General features: G+C 49.2%; 1 protein-coding gene across 1 annotated transcript in view; it reads left to right on the top strand.

Moving 5' to 3' along the window:
• LOC123747510 (protein Wnt-6) overlaps nucleotides 1-3847 on the top strand; it is a gene marked incomplete in the record, with an annotated part of 54234 nt that extends 50387 nt beyond the window's left edge. Inside the window, 2 exon segments of the mRNA XM_069330020.1 lie at nucleotides 1085-1205; nucleotides 2920-3847. Of these exon segments, the coding sequence (XP_069186121.1) occupies nucleotides 1085-1205; nucleotides 2920-3012 (214 nt within the window).
• Between the last annotated feature and the right edge of the window lie 13653 nt (nucleotides 3848-17500).

Genomic DNA, 17500 nt, shown 5'->3' with positions numbered 1-17500 from the left:
TCAGGTGATGGGTGGGGATGTGGCTCAGGTGATGGGTGGGGGTGTGGCTCAGGTGATGGGTGGGGGTGTGGCTCAGGTGATGGGTGGGGGTATGGCTCAGGTGATGGGTGGGGGTGTGGCTCAGGTGATGAGTGGGGGTGTGGCTCAGGTAATGGGTGGGGGTGTGGCTCATGTGATGGGTGGGGGTGTGGCTCAGGTGATGGGTGGGGGTGTGGCTCAGGTGATGGGTGGGGGTGTGGCTCAGGTGATGGGTGAGGGTGTGGCTCAGGTAATGGGTGGAGGTGTGGCTCAGGTGATGGGTGGGGGTGTGGCTCAGGTGATGGGTGGGGGTGTGGCTCAGGTGATGGGTGGGGGTGTGGCTCAGGTGATGGGTGGGAGTGTGGCTCAGGTGATAGGTGGGGGTGTGGCTCAGGTGATGGGTGGGGGTGTGGCTCAGGTGATAGGTGGGGGTGTGGCTCAGGTGATGGGTGGGGGTGTGGCTCAGGTGATGGGTGGGGGTGTGGCTCAGGTGATAGGTGGGGGTGTGGCTCAGGTGATGGGTAGGGGTGTGGCTCAGGTGATGGGTGGGGGTGTGGCTCAGGTGATAGGTGGGGGTGTGGCTCAGGTGATGGGTGGAGGTGTGGCTCAGGTGATGGGTGGGGGTGTGGCTCAGGTGATGGGTGGAGGTGTGGCTCAGGTGATGGGTGGGGGTGTGGCTCAGGTGATGGGTGGGGGTGTGGCTCAGGTGATGGGTGGGGGTGTGGCTCAGGTGATGGGTGGAGGTGTGGCTCAGGTGATGGGTGGGGGTGTGGCTCAGGTGATGGGTAGGGGTGTGGCTCAGGTGATGGGTGGTGTGGCTCAGGTGATGGGTGGGAGTGTGGCTCAGGTGATGGGTGGGGGTGTGGCTCAGGTGATGGGTGGAGGTGTGGCTTAGGTGATGGGTGGGGGTGTGGCTCAGGTGATGGGTGGGGGTGTGGCTCTGTGTGTACCAGGAAACAACCCATTTTTCCCCCATTAGCTTAAGCTCACTTCGAGCATGCCCAGTGCCCAGTCAATCCCTCCTGCGACAGGACCCGTCTGATACCCGTCTCTCTCTGCCCCACAGTGCTAACAAGAGGACAGGGTCTCTGGGTACCAGGGGTCGTGTCTGTAACGCCACGTCGTACGACCTCTCAGGATGTGAAGTGATGTGCTGTGGCAGAGGTTACGTCCAAGAGGAGCACTATGTGAGTTCTGGTGTATGTCTGTGTCTGTCTGTGTCTCTGTGTCTCTCTGTGTCTCTGTGTCTGTGTCTCTCTGTGTCTCTGTCTCTCTCTGTGTCTCTGTCTCTCTCTGTGTCTCTATCTGTCTGTCTGTCTGTCTCTGTGTGTCTCTCTCTCTGTGTCTCTGTCTCTCTCTATGTTTCTGTCTCTCTTTGTGTCTCTGTCTCTCTCTGTGTTTCTGTGTCTCTGTCTGTCTCTGTCTGTGTCTCTGTCTGTCTCTGTCTGTCTCTGTGTCTCTGTCTGTCTCTCTCTGTGTCTCTATGTGTCTCTCTGTCTCTCTCTGTGTCTGTGGCTGTCTCTCTGTGTCTCTGTCTGTCTCTCTGTGTCTCTGTCTGTGTCTCTCTGTGTCTCTGTCTGTCTCTCTGTGTCTCTGTCTCTCTCTGTGTCTATCTGTCTGTCTGTCTCTGTCTGTCTCTGTCTGTCTCTGTGTCTCTGTCTGTGTCTCTGTCTCTCTCTGTCTCTCTCTGTGTCTCTGTCTCTCTCTGTCTCTTTCTGTGTCTCTGTCTGTGTCTCTGTCTCTCTCTGTGTCTCTGTCTCTCTCTGTCTCTTTCTGTGTCTCTGTCTGTGTCTCTGTCTCTCTCTGTCTCTCTCTGTGTCTCTGTCTCTGTCTCTCTCTGTGTCTCTGTCTGTCTCTGTCTCTCTCTCTGTCTCTCTGTCTCTCATAGGCCATCATGACCTTAAACAACTATCTATAACTTCATTTCGCATCACGTTACTGAAAATTTTCACTTCTCATAGAAGATATATTCTGAAAATTTAAATTATTTGAAATTCGTGACGTTTGTAATATATATATAATATATATTATATACATTCTTAAGGAGGTACTTCCAATCTGACAGGACTGAAAGGACTATTTTTCTAACTAGTAATTCAATAAAGGTGTTCACACAATTAAATGAAACATGTAAATAAGTCATTTAATGGATTTTAGAATGTTTTCAAAAACATAAAAATATGGTAAACATTTATGTTTAATTTTCTAATTTTTTTTTACATATAGAGCTTTGATATATAGAGTTTTTGTTGTATATAATAATTGGGTAAGAAAATTTTTTTTAGCAATGAAATCATTATTTTTCACCTTTTTGCCTAAGACTCAGGATTAACATTACTTATAAATGTTTAAATATGTTTATTTGATATGAGTAAATTAGTAAATATAAGTTAGTGTGTAAAACATCCCCTGGAATTATTACAATGGTTAGATATGATGATCTTGATCGTGGTGATGTTGTACTGATGTTTACAAGAATGTTTAAATGTTTAACTAGCATACTTTGTTGGTAGTATGCCAGGATGATGTTATTGTATCTCTCTCTGTGTCTCTGTCTCTCTCTCTCTGTCTCTCTGTCTCTCTCTCTCTCTCTCTCTCTCTCTCTCTCTCTCTCTCTCTCTCTCTCTCTCTCTCTCTCTCTCTCTCTCTCTCTCTCTCTCTCATTACAATGAGAAAATGGGAAAATGCTGACGTTTATAATCCCATTTATTATAACTAATCCCTATAATTTCTCTCTTTGTGTTTCACCGTAACGACCCCCAATCACCTAGTGTGACCCCTAGTTAACCCGCTGACCCCCCCGGCGACCCCTCTATCATCACTCACACTGAAAATGGTCAAATTAATGCCCATTTGGACCAGTTCTGACCCATTTAACCACCTGTGTATTATGCTCCACAGGTGGAGGAGAACTGCAGGTGCAGATTCACCTATTGCTGTAAGGTGACCTGCCAGAAATGTAGAAGAAAGAAGCTCACTTCTCGGTGCAGATAGAGAAATTACTGCTGATAATAATGACACTAATTGATAACAATTACCTTGTTATTGATGGCTTGTGATAGGGAATTCGAAAGGATTTAGAAAACAATGTTTTTTTTTAATACCTGTGACTTGGATAAGAATGTTTTTTTTCCTACAAGAAGTGTTTAAAGTGATTGAAAATCATAGTGTGCGAGAGATAGACAGTGAATGGCTTGTGTTTGTTAACTACTCAACTACTGCTTGTTAGTGTGATTGCCACTGGGGTTTTGTGCACTTTAGTGCCACAGATGAGGTCTAATTGAGTCATTAGACCGTTTGGGTAGTATTTCGTCCCATTGGGTCGGAAAGAGTGCATTTATATATATATATATATATATATATATATATATATATATATATATATATATATATATATATATATATATATATATATATATATATATATATATATATATATATATATATATATATATATATATGTCGTACCTAGTAGCCAGAACGCACTTCTCAGTCTACTATGCAAGGCCCGATTTGCCTATTAAGCCAAGTTTTCATGAATTAATTGTTTTTCGACTACCTAACCTAACCTAACCTAACTTTTTCGGTTACCTAACCTAACCTAACCTATAAAGATAGGTTAGGTTAGGTAGGGTTGGTTAGGTTCGGTCATATATCTACGTTAATTTTAACTCCAATACAAAAAATTGACCTCATACATAATGAAATGGGAAGCTTTATCATTTGATAAGAAAAAATTTAGAGTAAATATATTAATTCAGGAAAACTTTCCTTATTAGGCAAATCGGGCCTTGCATAGGAGGCCGAGTACGACGTTCTGGATACTAGGTACGACATATATATATATATACATATATATATATATATATATATATATATATATATATATATATATATATATATATATATATATATATATATATATATATATATATATATACATACAAAAGAACATGGCTTTTGGCTAAACCGTTGTTAATAATTTTGATAAAATAATTTTGACTTTATGCTGTACATATGTGATGTATTTTGAAAGATTTGTGTAGTGCATACAACAGGCTTTTTTTTTGGTATGGTGCTGATAATACAATATACTGTATATTGCGATCTCTATAAGTTTAAGCGGCTAATCAAGCTAGACAAGATTAGCTGATTTGCAATTCTGTTGTAGGCTACCTTGAGGTGCTTCCGGGGCTTAGTGTCCCCGCGGCCCGGTCGTCGACCAGGCCTCCTATAGGAGGTAGTAATAGATATATATATATTTTTGTTTTGATTGAAGAAATTAGCTACGAGGGCTTTTGTCAAAATAATTATATGCTCTAAATATAATTACAGTAATTATACTGTAATTATATGACGTTAAAGCATAAGTTTGGCAAACCTTTAGAGATACTAATGCAGAAATGGCCACATGTATATTAAATAATAATCTTGTAATATTTTGAAATTGGAGGTTATAGATTATGATATGAATTTTTAAGGTCTTCTTTTATTTATTTATAATAAAAAAAATCACAGCTATGCCTTTGGAATTCCTCAATATTTGAAGAATTTCCACTTTTGCTCACGCTTCGACTCTGTTACACAGTTACACAGTTCTGTACCACTCTTAGCACACTCTGAGACACGTCCAGGACACCCTGAGACACTCTGAGACACCCTGAGACACTCTGAGACACTCTGAGACACTCTGAGACACCCTGAGACACTCTGAGACACTCTGCGACACTCTGAGACACTTCCAGGACACCCTGAGACACTCTGAGACACTCTGAGACACTCTGAGACACTTCCAGGACACCCTGAGACACTCTGAAACACCCTGAAACACTCTGAGACACTCCGAGACACTTCCAGGACACCCTGAGACACTCTGAGACACTTCCAGGACACCCTGAGACACCCTGAGACACTTTGAAACACTCTGAGACACTCTGAGACACTCTCTGAGACACTTCCAGGACACCCTGAGACACCCTGAGACACCCTGAGACACTCTGAGACACTCTGAGACATTCTGAGACACTTCCAGGACACCCTGAGACACTCTGAGACACTTCCAGGACACTCCGAGACACTCTGAGACACTCTGAGACACCCTGAGACATTCTGAGACACCCTAAGACACTCTGAGACACTCTGAGACACTTCCAGGACACCCTGAGACACTCTGAGAAACTCTGAGACACTCTGAGACACTTTGTGACACTCTGAGACACTTCCAGGACACCCTGAGACACTCTGAGACACTCTGAGACACTCTGAGACACTCTGAGACACTTCCAGGACACCCTGAGACACTCTGAGACACTCTGAGACACTCTGAGACACCCTGAGACACTCTGAGACACTCTGAGACACTTCCAGGACACCCTGAGACACTCTGAGACACTCTGAGACACTCTGAGACACCCTGAGACACTCTGAGACACTCTGAGACACTCTGAGACACTTCCAGGACACCCTGAGACACTCTGAGACACTCTGAGACTCTGAGACACTCTGAGACACTCTGAGACCCCCTGAGACACTCTGAGACACTCTGAGACACCCTGAGACACTCTGAGACACCCTGAGACACTCTGAGACACTCTGAGACACTTCCAGGACACCCTGAGACACTCTGAGACACTCTGAGACACTCTGAGACACTTCCAGGACACCCTGAGACACTCTGAGACACTCTGAGACACCCTGAGACACTCTGAGACACTCTGAGACACTTCCAGGACACCCTGAGACACTCTGAGACACTCTGAGACACTCTGAGACACCCTGAGACACTCTGAGACACTCTGAGACACTCTGAGACACTTCCAGGACACCCTGAGACACTCTGAGACACTCTGAGACTCTGAGACACTCTGAGACACTCTGAGACCCCCTGAGACACTCTGAGACACTCTGAGACACCCTGAGACACTCTGAGACACCCTGAGACACTCTGAGACACTCTGAGACACTTCCAGGACACCCTGAGACACTCTGAGACACTCTGAGACTCTGAGACACTCTGAGACACTCAGAGACACTCAGAGACACTCTGAGACACTCTGAGACACTCTGAGACACTTCCAGGACACCCTGAGACACTCTGAGACACCCTGAGACACTCTGAGACACTCTGAGACACTCTGAGACACCCTGAGACACTCTGAGACACCCTGAGACACTCTGAGACACTCTGAGACACTTCCAGGACACCCTGAGACACTCTGAGACACTCTGAGACACTCTGAGACACTTCCAGGACACCCTGAGACACTCTGAGACACTCTGAGACACCCTGAGACACTCTGAGACACTCTGAGACACTTCCAGGACACCCTGAGACACTCTGAGACACTCTGAGACACTCTGAGACACCCTGAGACACTCTGAGACACTCTGAGACACTCTGAGACACTTCCAGGACACCCTGAGACACTCTGAGACACTCTGAGACTCTGAGACACTCTGAGACACTCTGAGACCCCCTGAGACACTCTGAGACACTCTGAGACACCCTGAGACACTCTGAGACACCCTGAGACACTCTGAGACACTCTGAGACACTTCCAGGACACCCTGAGACACTCTGAGACACTCTGAGACTCTGAGACACTCTGAGACACTCAGAGACACTCAGAGACACTCTGAGACACTCTGAGACACTCTGAGACACTTCCAGGACACCCTGAGACACTCTGAGACACCCTGAGACACTCTGAGACACTCTGAGACACTCTGAGACACTCTGAGACACTCTGAGACACTCTGAGACACCCTGAGACACTCTGAGACACTCTGAGACACTTCCAGGACACCCTGAGACACTCTGAGACACTCTGAGACACTCTGAGACACTCTGAGACACTCAATACACTCCCAGTACACTCTCAGAATACCTTGTATTCTCTAAGTACACACTGAGAGAACCCAGTACTCATTCAGCACTCTCTCAGTACTCTCTGAGAACCCTCAATACATACAGTACACTTTTAAGTATACTTAGTACACTCCTAGTACACTAAGTACATTCCTAGTAAACTCTGAATACACTTACGTACACTTGTACACATTTGAGTGTACAAGTGTACATTCAAAGCTCATTAAGTCCATTTTTAATACACTTTTAATGTACTCTCAACACATTAAGTATACACGTTGTATAGCCTCTACCAGTGTATACTTTATGTATCCTCTATCATGTATACACCAGAAACTGTGTATGGAGTCAGCCTCCACCACATACACTAGGCAGTGATGTGGTGGAGGCTGACTCCATACACAGTTTCAAGTGTAGATATGATAGAGCCCAGTAGGCTCAGGAACCTGTACACCAGTTGATTGACAGTCGAGAGGCGGGACCAAAGAGCCAGAGCCCAACTACACTACAACATGACCAAGAACACTACATTCACAACAGAAACATTCACAAGTCTACTCACAACACACTGACTCACAACCCTGTCACTCGTATTAAACTTACTGAAAACTCGAAATAAAGTTGATAAAGCTGGAAATAGAATTTAATTTATTGAAAATCCAAGAAATAAAATCTCCAACTCCAGTGTCTATCCCATTAATGTCTGTCTGTGGAACATTATCAGTTGTCTCTGTCTCTTTCCCCCTTATCTCTTCTCTCTGTCTCTTTCCCCCTTATCTCTTCTCTCTGTCTGTTTCCCCCTTATCTCTTATCTCTGTCTCTTTCCCCCTTATCTCTTCTCTCTGTCTCTTTCCCCCTTATCTCTTCTCTCTGTCTCTTTCCCCCTTATCTCTTCTCTCTGTCTCTTTCCCCCTTATCTCTTCTCTCTGTCTCTTTCCCCCTTATCTCTTCTCTCTGTCTCTTTCCCCCTTATCTCTTCTCTCTGTCTCTTTCCCCCTTATCTCTTATCTCTGTCTCTGTCCATTTACCCCTTAGATAGTCATAAGGAAATCCCACCAAAAAGGAATATAAAATTTCTTTATAGCTTTTATAGTTCTTAGTTTTTTTAATGGGGCAGCTGGCTCTATCACACCCAGCTGGCTCTATCACACCCAGCTGGCTCTATCACACCCAGCTGGCTCTATCACACCCAGCTGGCTCTATCACACCCAGCTGGCTCTATCACCCCCAGCTGGCTCTATCACCCCCAGCTGGTCTTGTATGGTGTGACAGCTGGCTCTATCACCCTCAGCTGGTCTTGTATGGTGTGGCAGCAGGCTCTATCACCCCCAGCTGGTCTTGTATGGTGTGACAGCTGGCTCTATCACCCTCAGCTGGTCTTGTATGGTGTGGCAGCTGGCTCTATCACCCTCAGCTGGTCTTGTATGGTGTGGCAGCTGGCTCTATCATCTCCAGCTGGTCTTGTATGGTGAGGCAGGTGGCTCTATCACCCCCAGCTGGTCTTGTATGGTGTGACAGCTGGCTCTATCACCCTCAGCTGATCTTGTATGGTATGGCAGCTGGCTCTATTACTCCCAGCTGGTCTTGTATGGTGTGGCAGCTGGCTCTATTACTCCCAGCTGGTCTTATAAGGTGTGGCAGCTGGCTCTATCACACCCAGCTGGTCTTGTATGGTGTTACAGCTGGCTCTATCACTCCCAGCTGGTCTTGTATGGTGTGGCAGCTGGCTCTATTACTCCCAGCTGGTCTTGTATGGTGTGGCAGCTGGCTCTATTACTCCCAGCTGGTCTTGTATGGTGGGGCAGCTGGCTCTATCACCCCAGCTGGTCTTATAAGGTGTGGCAGCTGGCTCTATCACCCTCAGCTGGTCTTGTATGGTGTAACAGCTGGCTCTATAACCCCCAGCTGGTCTTGTATGGTGAGGCTGCTGGCTCTATCACCCCAGCTGGTCATGTATAATGTGGCAGCTAGCTCTATAACTTCAGCTGGTCTTGCATGGTTTGGCAGGTGGCTCTATCACCCCAGCTGGTCGTCTATGGTGTGGCAACTGGCTCTATCACCCGCAGCTGTTTTTTTATGGTGAGGCAGCTGGCTCTATCACTCACAGCCGGTCTTATATGGTGTGGCAGCTGGCTCTATCACCCCAGTTGGTCTTAGATGGTGTGGCAACTGGCTCTATGACTCCCAGCTGGTCTTCTATGGTGTGGCAGTTGGCTCTATCACTCCCAGCTGGTCTTCTATGGTGTGGCAACTGGCTCTATCACTCCCAGCTGGTCTTCTATGGTGTGGCAGCTGGCTCTATCACCCCCGGCCGGTCTTATATGGTGTGGCAGCTGGCTCTATCACCCCCGGCCGGTCTTATATGGTGTGGCAGCTGGCTCTATCACCCCCGGCCGGTCTTATATGATGTGGCAGCTGGCTCTATAACCCCAGCTTGTCTTGTATGGTGTAACAGCTGGCTCTATCACCCCAGTTGGTCTTAGATGGTGTGGCAACTGGCTCTATCACCCCCAGCAGGTCTTATATGGTGTGGCAGCTGGCTCTATCACCCCCAGCTGGTCTTGTATGGTGTAACAGCTTGCTCTATCACCCCAGCTGGTCTTGTATGGTGTAACAGCTGGCTCTATCACCCCAGCTGGTCTTGTATGGTGTGGCAGCTGGCTCTATCACCCCCAGCTGGTCTTGTATGGTGAGGCAGCTGGCTCTATAACCCCAGCTTGTCTTGTATGGTGTGGCAGCTGGCTCTATAACTCCCAGCTGGTCTTGTATGGTGTGGCAGCTGGCTCTATCACACCCAGCTGGTCTTGTATGGTGAGGCAGCTGGCTCTATAACCCCCAGCTGGTCTTGTATGGTGAGGCAGCTGGCTCTATCACCCCAGCTGGTCTTATAAGGTGCGGCAGCTGGCTCTATCACCCTCAGCTGGTCTTGTATGGTGTAACAGCTGGCTCTATAACCCCCAGCTGGTCTTGTATGGTGAGGCTGCTGGCTCTATCACCCCAGCTGGTCATGTATAATGTGGCAGCTAGCTCTATAACTTCAGCTGGTCTTGCATGGTTTGGCAGGTGGCTCTATCACCCCAGCTGGTCGTCTATGGTGTGGCAACTGGCTCTATCACCCGCAGCTGTTTTTTATGGTGAGGCAGCTGGCTCTATCACTCACAGCCGGTCTTATATGGTGTGGCAGCTGGCTCTATCACCCCAGTTGGTCTTAGATGGTGTGGCAACTGGCTCTATGACTCCCAGCTGGTCTTCTATGGTGTGGCAGTTGGCTCTATCACTCCCAGCTGGTCTTCTATGGTGTGGCAACTGGCTCTATCACTCCCAGCTGGTCTTCTATGGTGTGGCAGCTGGCTCTATCACCCCCGGCCGGTCTTATATGGTGTGGCAGCTGGCTCTATCACCCCCGGCCGGTCTTATATGGTGTGGCAGCTGGCTCTATCACCCCCGGCCGGTCTTATATGATGTGGCAGCTGGCTCTATAACCCCAGCTTGTCTTGTATGGTGTAACAGCTGGCTCTATCACCCCAGTTGGTCTTAGATGGTGTGGCAACTGGCTCTATCACCCCCAGCAGGTCTTATATGGTGTGGCAGCTGGCTCTATCACCCCCAGCTGGTCTTGTATGGTGTAACAGCTTGCTCTATCACCCCAGCTGGTCTTGTATGGTGTAACAGCTGGCTCTATCACCCCAGCTGGTCTTGTATGGTGTGGCAGCTGGCTCTATCACCCCCAGCTGGTCTTGTATGGTGAGGCAGCTGGCTCTATAACCCCAGCTTGTCTTGTATGGTGTGGCAGCTGGCTCTATAACTCCCAGCTGGTCTTGTATGGTGTGGCAGCTGGCTCTATCACACCCAGCTGGTCTTGTATGGTGAGGCAGCTGGCTCCATAACCCCCAGCTGGTCTTGTATGGTGAGGCAGCTGGCTCTATCACCCCAGCTGGTCTTATAAGGTGTGGCAGCTGGCTCTATCACCCTCAGCTGGTCTTGTATGGTGTAACAGCTGGCTCTATAACCCCCAGCTGGTCTTGTATGGTGAGGCTGCTGGCTCTATCACCCCAGCTGGTCATGTATAATGTGGCAGCTAGCTCTATAACTTCAGCTGGTCTTGCATGGTTTGGCAGGTGGCTCTATCACCCCAGCTGGTCGTCTATGGTGTGGCAACTGGCTCTATCACCCGCAGCTGTTTTTTTATGGTGAGGCAGCTGGCTCTATCACTCACAGCCGGTCTTATATGGTGTGGCAGCTGGCTCTATCACCCCAGTTGGTCTTAGATGGTGTGGCAACTGGCTCTATGACTCCCAGCTGGTCTTCTATGGTGTGGCAGTTGGCTCTATCACTCCCAGCTGGTCTTCTATGGTGTGGCAACTGGCTCTATCACTCCCAGCTGGTCTTCTATGGTGTGGCAGCTGGCTCTATCACCCCCGGCCGGTCTTATATGGTGTGGCAGCTGGCTCTATCACCCCCGGCCGGTCTTATATGGTGTGGCAGCTGGCTCTATCACCCCCGGCCGGTCTTATATGATGTGGCAGCTGGCTCTATAACCCCAGCTTGTCTTGTATGGTGTAACAGCTGGCTCTATCACCCCAGTTGGTCTTAGATGGTGTGGCAACTGGCTCTATCACCCCCAGCAGGTCTTATATGGTGTGGCAGCTGGCTCTATCACCCCCAGCTGGTCTTGTATGGTGTAACAGCTTGCTCTATCACCCCAGCTGGTCTTGTATGGTGTAACAGCTGGCTCTATCACCCCAGCTGGTCTTGTATGGTGTGGCAGCTGGCTCTATCACCCCCAGCTGGTCTTGTATGGTGAGGCAGCTGGCTCTATAACCCCAGCTTGTCTTGTATGGTGTGGCAGCTGGCTCTATAACTCCCAGCTGGTCTTGTATGGTGTGGCAGCTGGCTCTATCACACCCAGCTGGTCTTGTATGGTGAGGCAGCTGGCTCTATAACCCCCAGCTGGTCTTGTATGGTGAGGCAGCTGGCTCTATAACTCCCAGCTGGTCTTGTATGGTGTGGCAGCTGGCTCTATAACTCCTAGCTGGTCTTGTATGGTGTGGCAGCTGGCTCTATCACACCCAGCTGGTCTTGTATGGTGAAGGAGCTGGCTCTATCACTCTCTGCTGGTCGTGTATGGTATGCCAATTGGCTCTATCACTCCCAGCTGGTCTTATATGGTGAGGCAGCTGGCTCTATAACTCCCAGCTGGACTTGTATGGTGTGGCAGCTGGCTCTATCACTCCCAGCTGGTCTTGTATGGTGTGGCAGCTGGCTCTATCACTCCCAGCTGGTCTTGTATGGTGGGGAAGCTGGCTCTATAACTCCTAGCTAGTCTTGTATGGTGTGGCAGCTGGCTCTATCACATCCAGCTGGTCTTGTATGGTGTGGTAGCTGGCTCTATCAGCCCCAGCTGGTCTTGTATGATATAGCAGCTGGCTCTATCACTCCCAGCTGGTCTTGTATGATATAGCAGCTGGCTCTATCACTCCCAGCTGGTCTTGTATGGTGTGGCAGCTGACTCTATCACTCCCAGCTGGTCTTGAATGGTAGAGCAGCTGGCTCTATAAACCCAGCTGGTCTTGTATGGTAAAGCAGCTGGCTCTATCACTCCCAGCTGGTCTTATATGGTGTGGCAACTGGCCCTATCACTCCCAGCTGGTCTTGTATGGTGTGGCAGCTGGCTCTATCACCCCAGCTGGTATTGTATGGTAGAGCAGCTGGCTCTATCATCTCCAGCTGGTCTTGTATGGTGTTACAGCTGGCTCTATCACCCCCAGCTGGTCTTGTATGGTATGGCAGCTGGCTCTATAACCCCAGCTGGTTTGGTATGGTATGGCAGCTGGCTCTATTACCCTCAGCTGGTCTTGTATGGTGGGCAGCTGGCTCTATAACCCCAGCTGGTCTTGTATGGTGTGGCAGGTGGCTCTATCACACCCAGCTGGTCTTGTATGGTGAGGCAGGTGGCTCTATCACCCCAGCTGGTCTTGTATGGTGTGGCAGCTGGCTCTATCACTCCCAGCTGGTCTTGTATTGTGTGGCAGCTGGCTCTATAAACCCAGCTGGTCTTGTATGGTAAAGCAGCTGGCTCTATCACTCCCAGCTGGTCTTGAATGGTAAAGCAGCTGGCTCTATCACTCCCAGCTGGTCTTGAATGATAGAGCAGCGTGGCTCTATCACTCCCAGCTGGTCTTGTATGATATAGCAGCTGGCTCTATCACTCCCATCTGGTCTTGTATGGTGTGGCAACTGGCTCTATCACTCCCATCTGGTCTTGTATGGTGTGGCAACTGGCTCTATCACTCCCATCTGGTCTTGTATGGTGTGGCAACTGGCTCTATCACTCCCAGCTGGTCTTATATGGTGTGGCAACTGGCTCTATCACTCCCAGCTGGTCTGGTATGGTGTGGCAACTGGCTCTATCACTCCCAGCTGGCTCTATCAGGCTCTGGCACACACATCCACCTCTATATCTCGACCCGGTTCAGTACACACCTTATTTTATCACCTATAAAGCAAACAGGATCCCGCCAGAGACTTAAAAAAAAAACAGACCACAGCCAAAGTTTCCGATTCCTTAGAAGTGAAATTACATTGAAATTGCATTTGATTCGTCCATATTATCTCTAATTTAGAGATTAACTCTGACGGCTTCATTGATCCGCGTTGCAAGTCCGGGGAGAATAGTTAGTCAGAATAGATTTTTGTTGGGGGTTCGAATTGGGTTGTTACGTCACTTGTCTTGTATTCAGGGGGGGCGAACCAGTTCAGGAGGTCGCGGGACGACCTCGCAAACACACACAGCTTCAGGCTCTGATGGTGAAGCTGATTAAGTGAGGAATCTTGAGTGTGTTCACTTCAAGAAGGTGCGGATTGCGTCAGTTTCCATTTATAGCGGTGACTTGTTCTTGATACCCTGGAGTTCAAGATCATGTCTCCACGAGGTCCTTGGGGCCCTGGAATATGCCTCACAGGGTCCTGGTGCCCTGGAATATGCCTCACAGGGGTCCTGGTGCCCTGGAATATGCCTCACAGGGTCCTGGTGCCCTGGAATATGCCTCACAGGGTCCTGGTGCCTTGGAATATGCCTCACAGGGGTCCTGGTGCCCTGGAATAAGCCTCACAGGGGTCCTGGTGCCCTGGAATATGCCTCACAGGGGTCCTGGTGCCCTGGAATATGCCTCACAGGGGTCCTGGTGCCCTGGAATATGCCTCACAGGGGTCCTGGTGCCCTGGAATATGCCTCACAGGGGTCATGGTGCCCTGGAATATGCCTCACAGCTTCATGGTGCCCTGGAATATGCCTCACAGGGGTCCTGGTGCCCTGGAACATGCCTCACAGGGGTCCTGGTGCCCTGGAATATGCCTCACAGGGGTCCTGGTGCCCTGGAATATGTCTCACAGGGTCCTGGTGCCCTGGAATATGTCTCACAGGGTCCTGGTGCCCTGGAATATGCCTCACAGGGTCCTGGTGCCTTGGAATATGCCTCACAGGGGTCCTGGTGCCCTGGAATAAGCCTCACAGGGGTCCTGGTGCCCTGGAATATGCCTCACAGGGGTCCTGGTGCCCTGGAATATGCCTCACAGGGGTCCTGGTGCCCTGGAATATGCCTCACAGGGGTCATGGTGCCCTGGAATATGCCTCACAGGGGTCCTGGTGCCCTGGAATATGCCTCACAGGGGTCATGGTGCCCTGGAATATGCCTCACAGGGTCCTGGTGCCCTGGAACATGCCTCACAGGGTCCTGGTGCCCTGGAATATGCCTCACAGGGGTCATGGTGCCCTGGAATATGCCTCACAGGGTCCTGGTGCCCTGGAACATGCCTCACAGGGTCCTGGTGCCCTGGAATATGCCTCACAGGGGTCATGGTGCCCTGGAATATGCCTCACAGGGTCCTGGTGCCCTGGAACATGCCTCACAGGGTCCTGGTGCCCTAGAATATGCCTCACAGGGTCCTGGTGCCCTGGAACATGTCTCACAGGGTCCTGGTGCCCTGGAACATGCCTCACAGGGTCCTGGTGCCCTGGAACATGCCTCACAGGGGTCCTGGTGCCCTGGAACATGCCTCACAGGGGTCCTGGTGCCCTGGAATATGCCTCACAGGGGTCCTGGTGCCCTGGAATATGCCTCACAGGGGTCCTGGTGCCCTGGAACATGTCTCACAGGGTCCTGGTGCCCTGGAATATGCCTCACAGGGGTTCTGGTACCCTGGAAGATGCCTCACAGGGGTCCTGGTGCCCTGGAATATGCCTCACAGGGGTCCTGGTGCCCTGGAATATGCCTCACAGGGGTCCTGGTGCCCTGAAACATGCCTCACAGGGTCCTGGTGCCCTGGAATATGCCTCACAGGGTCCTGGTGCCCTGGAACATGTCTCACAGGGTCCTGGTGCCCTGGAATATGCCTCACAGGGTCCTGGTGCCCTGGAATATGCCTCACAGGGGTCATGGTGCCCTGGAATATGCCTCACAAGGTCCTGGTGCCCTGGAACATGCCTCACAGGGTCCTGGTGCCCTGGAACATGCCTCACAGGGTCCTGGTGCCCTGGAACATGCCTCACAGGGGTCATGGTGCCCTGGAACATGTCTCACAGGGGTCATGGTGCCCTGGAATATGCCTCACAGGGGTCCTGGTGCCCTGGAATATGCCTCACAGGGTCCTGGTGCCCTGGAACATGCCTCACAGGGTCCTGGTGCCCTGGAACATGCCTCACAGGGTCCTGGTGCCCTGGAACATGTCTCACAGGTAACGGTAGCCACCTGCCACAGGTAACGGTAGCCACCTGCCACAGGTAACGGTAGCCACCTGCCACAGGTAACGGTAGCCACCTGCCACAGGTAACGGTAGCCACCTGCCACAGGTAACGGTAGCCACCTGCCACAGGTAACGGTAGCCACCTGCCACAGGTAACGGTAGCCACCTGCCACAGGTAACGGTAACCACCTGCCACAGGTAACGGTAGCCACCTGCCACAGGTAACGGTAGCCACCTGCCACAGGTAACGGTAACCACCTGCCACAGGTAACGGTAGCCACCTGCCACAGGTAACGGTAACCCAACCTGATCCTGGCAACCACTGTGTCGCACAGTCTGGTCGACGTTTTGTGCTACCAATAAACATAGAAATGATTTCGGACCTAAACAATTCTATATATTTTTATAAGAGTTCTTTCAGGCCTTTCGGAAGTCAGTCATTTACAGCCTATCAGACTTAAATATTTGAACTAAAAAAGTCTTAACAACAGAGACGGTTAATAACCAAGTTTAGACTATCTTCAGCCTTGTTACATGTTAATTTGGGTTCAAATATTTTTGTTATCATACTGGGGTATGTATGATTCAGATGGTGTCCATAGAAAAGATATTCTGAACCACAGGGACCAGATTCATCAAGCAGTTACGCAAGCACTTACGAACCTGTCCATCTTTTCACAATCTTTGGCGGCTGTGTTTACAATTATTAAACAGTTAATGAGCTCCGAAGCACCAGGAGGCTGTTTATAACAATAACAACAGTTGACTGGCAAGTTTTCATGCTTGTAAACTGTTTAATAAATGTAACCAAAGCCGTCAAAGATTGAGGAAAGATGTACAGGTTCGTAAGTGCTGGCGTAACTGCTTCGTGAATCTGGCCCCAGGTTCCCAAACTGGAGGCACTTGGCTCTCAAGGGAGGAATGTCTGCCAAGTGAAGAACTGCCAAGGAATTTGAGACATAGACAGCATCTCGAAACTGGAAAAGAATCATCATCAAAGATATCCTGATAGACATTGAAATAACTGACAGATTCGACGACAATAGAAGCCGGTCGGCCGAGCGGACAGCACGCTGGACTTGTGATCCTGTGGTCTTGGGTTCGATCCCAGTCGCCGGCGTGAAACAACAGGCAGAGTTTCTTTCACCCTATGCCCCTGTTACCTAGCAGTAAAATAGGTACCTGGGTGTTAGTCAGCTGTCACGGGCTGCTTCCTGTGGGATGGAGGCCTGGTCGAGGACCGGGCCGCGGGGACACTGAAAGCCCCGAAATCATCTCAAGATAGCCTCAAGATAATAGAAGATTAGACATTGCCTAAGCACTTCACACTAAACATCAACCAACTATCAAGACTTCGCTCGTGCTGTGCTCTACATCTTCAAGACAAAGCCTCCAACATCCTGGTCATGAGTACATAGTACAGTACATATAGTACATAGTACAGTACATATAGTACATAGTACAGTACATATAGTACATAGTACAGTACATATAGTACATAGTACAGTACATACGGTACATAGTACAGTACATACAAGTACATAGTACAGTACATACAAGTACATAGTACAGTACATACAAGTACATAGTACAGTACATACAAGTACATAGGCAGTAAGGAGGCTGCAGTGGAGCCATTGGCACATGTAACTCTTCACATATCAGCTACATACTAGCTTGCTCCTGTTACTGTTACTGTTACTAGCTTGCAAATGTATATATGCTGGTTAGCATTGTAAATGTGTGGCCACGTCTGTGGTAGAAAATAAAAAAAAAAAAAAAAAAAAAAAACTAGCTTGCTCCAGCTAATTATCTTGGCTTCTACATATGACAATGGTGACAAAGATCAACCAAACGCGACTCTTAGCGTCA

The sequence above is a fragment of the Procambarus clarkii genome, chromosome 3 (genome assembly GCF_040958095.1).
Source record: "Procambarus clarkii isolate CNS0578487 chromosome 3, FALCON_Pclarkii_2.0, whole genome shotgun sequence".
Taxonomy (NCBI): domain Eukaryota; kingdom Metazoa; phylum Arthropoda; class Malacostraca; order Decapoda; family Cambaridae; genus Procambarus; species Procambarus clarkii.
Note: the sequence above shows the minus strand (reverse complement) of the source record. Positions and strands in the feature narration are given on the sequence as shown.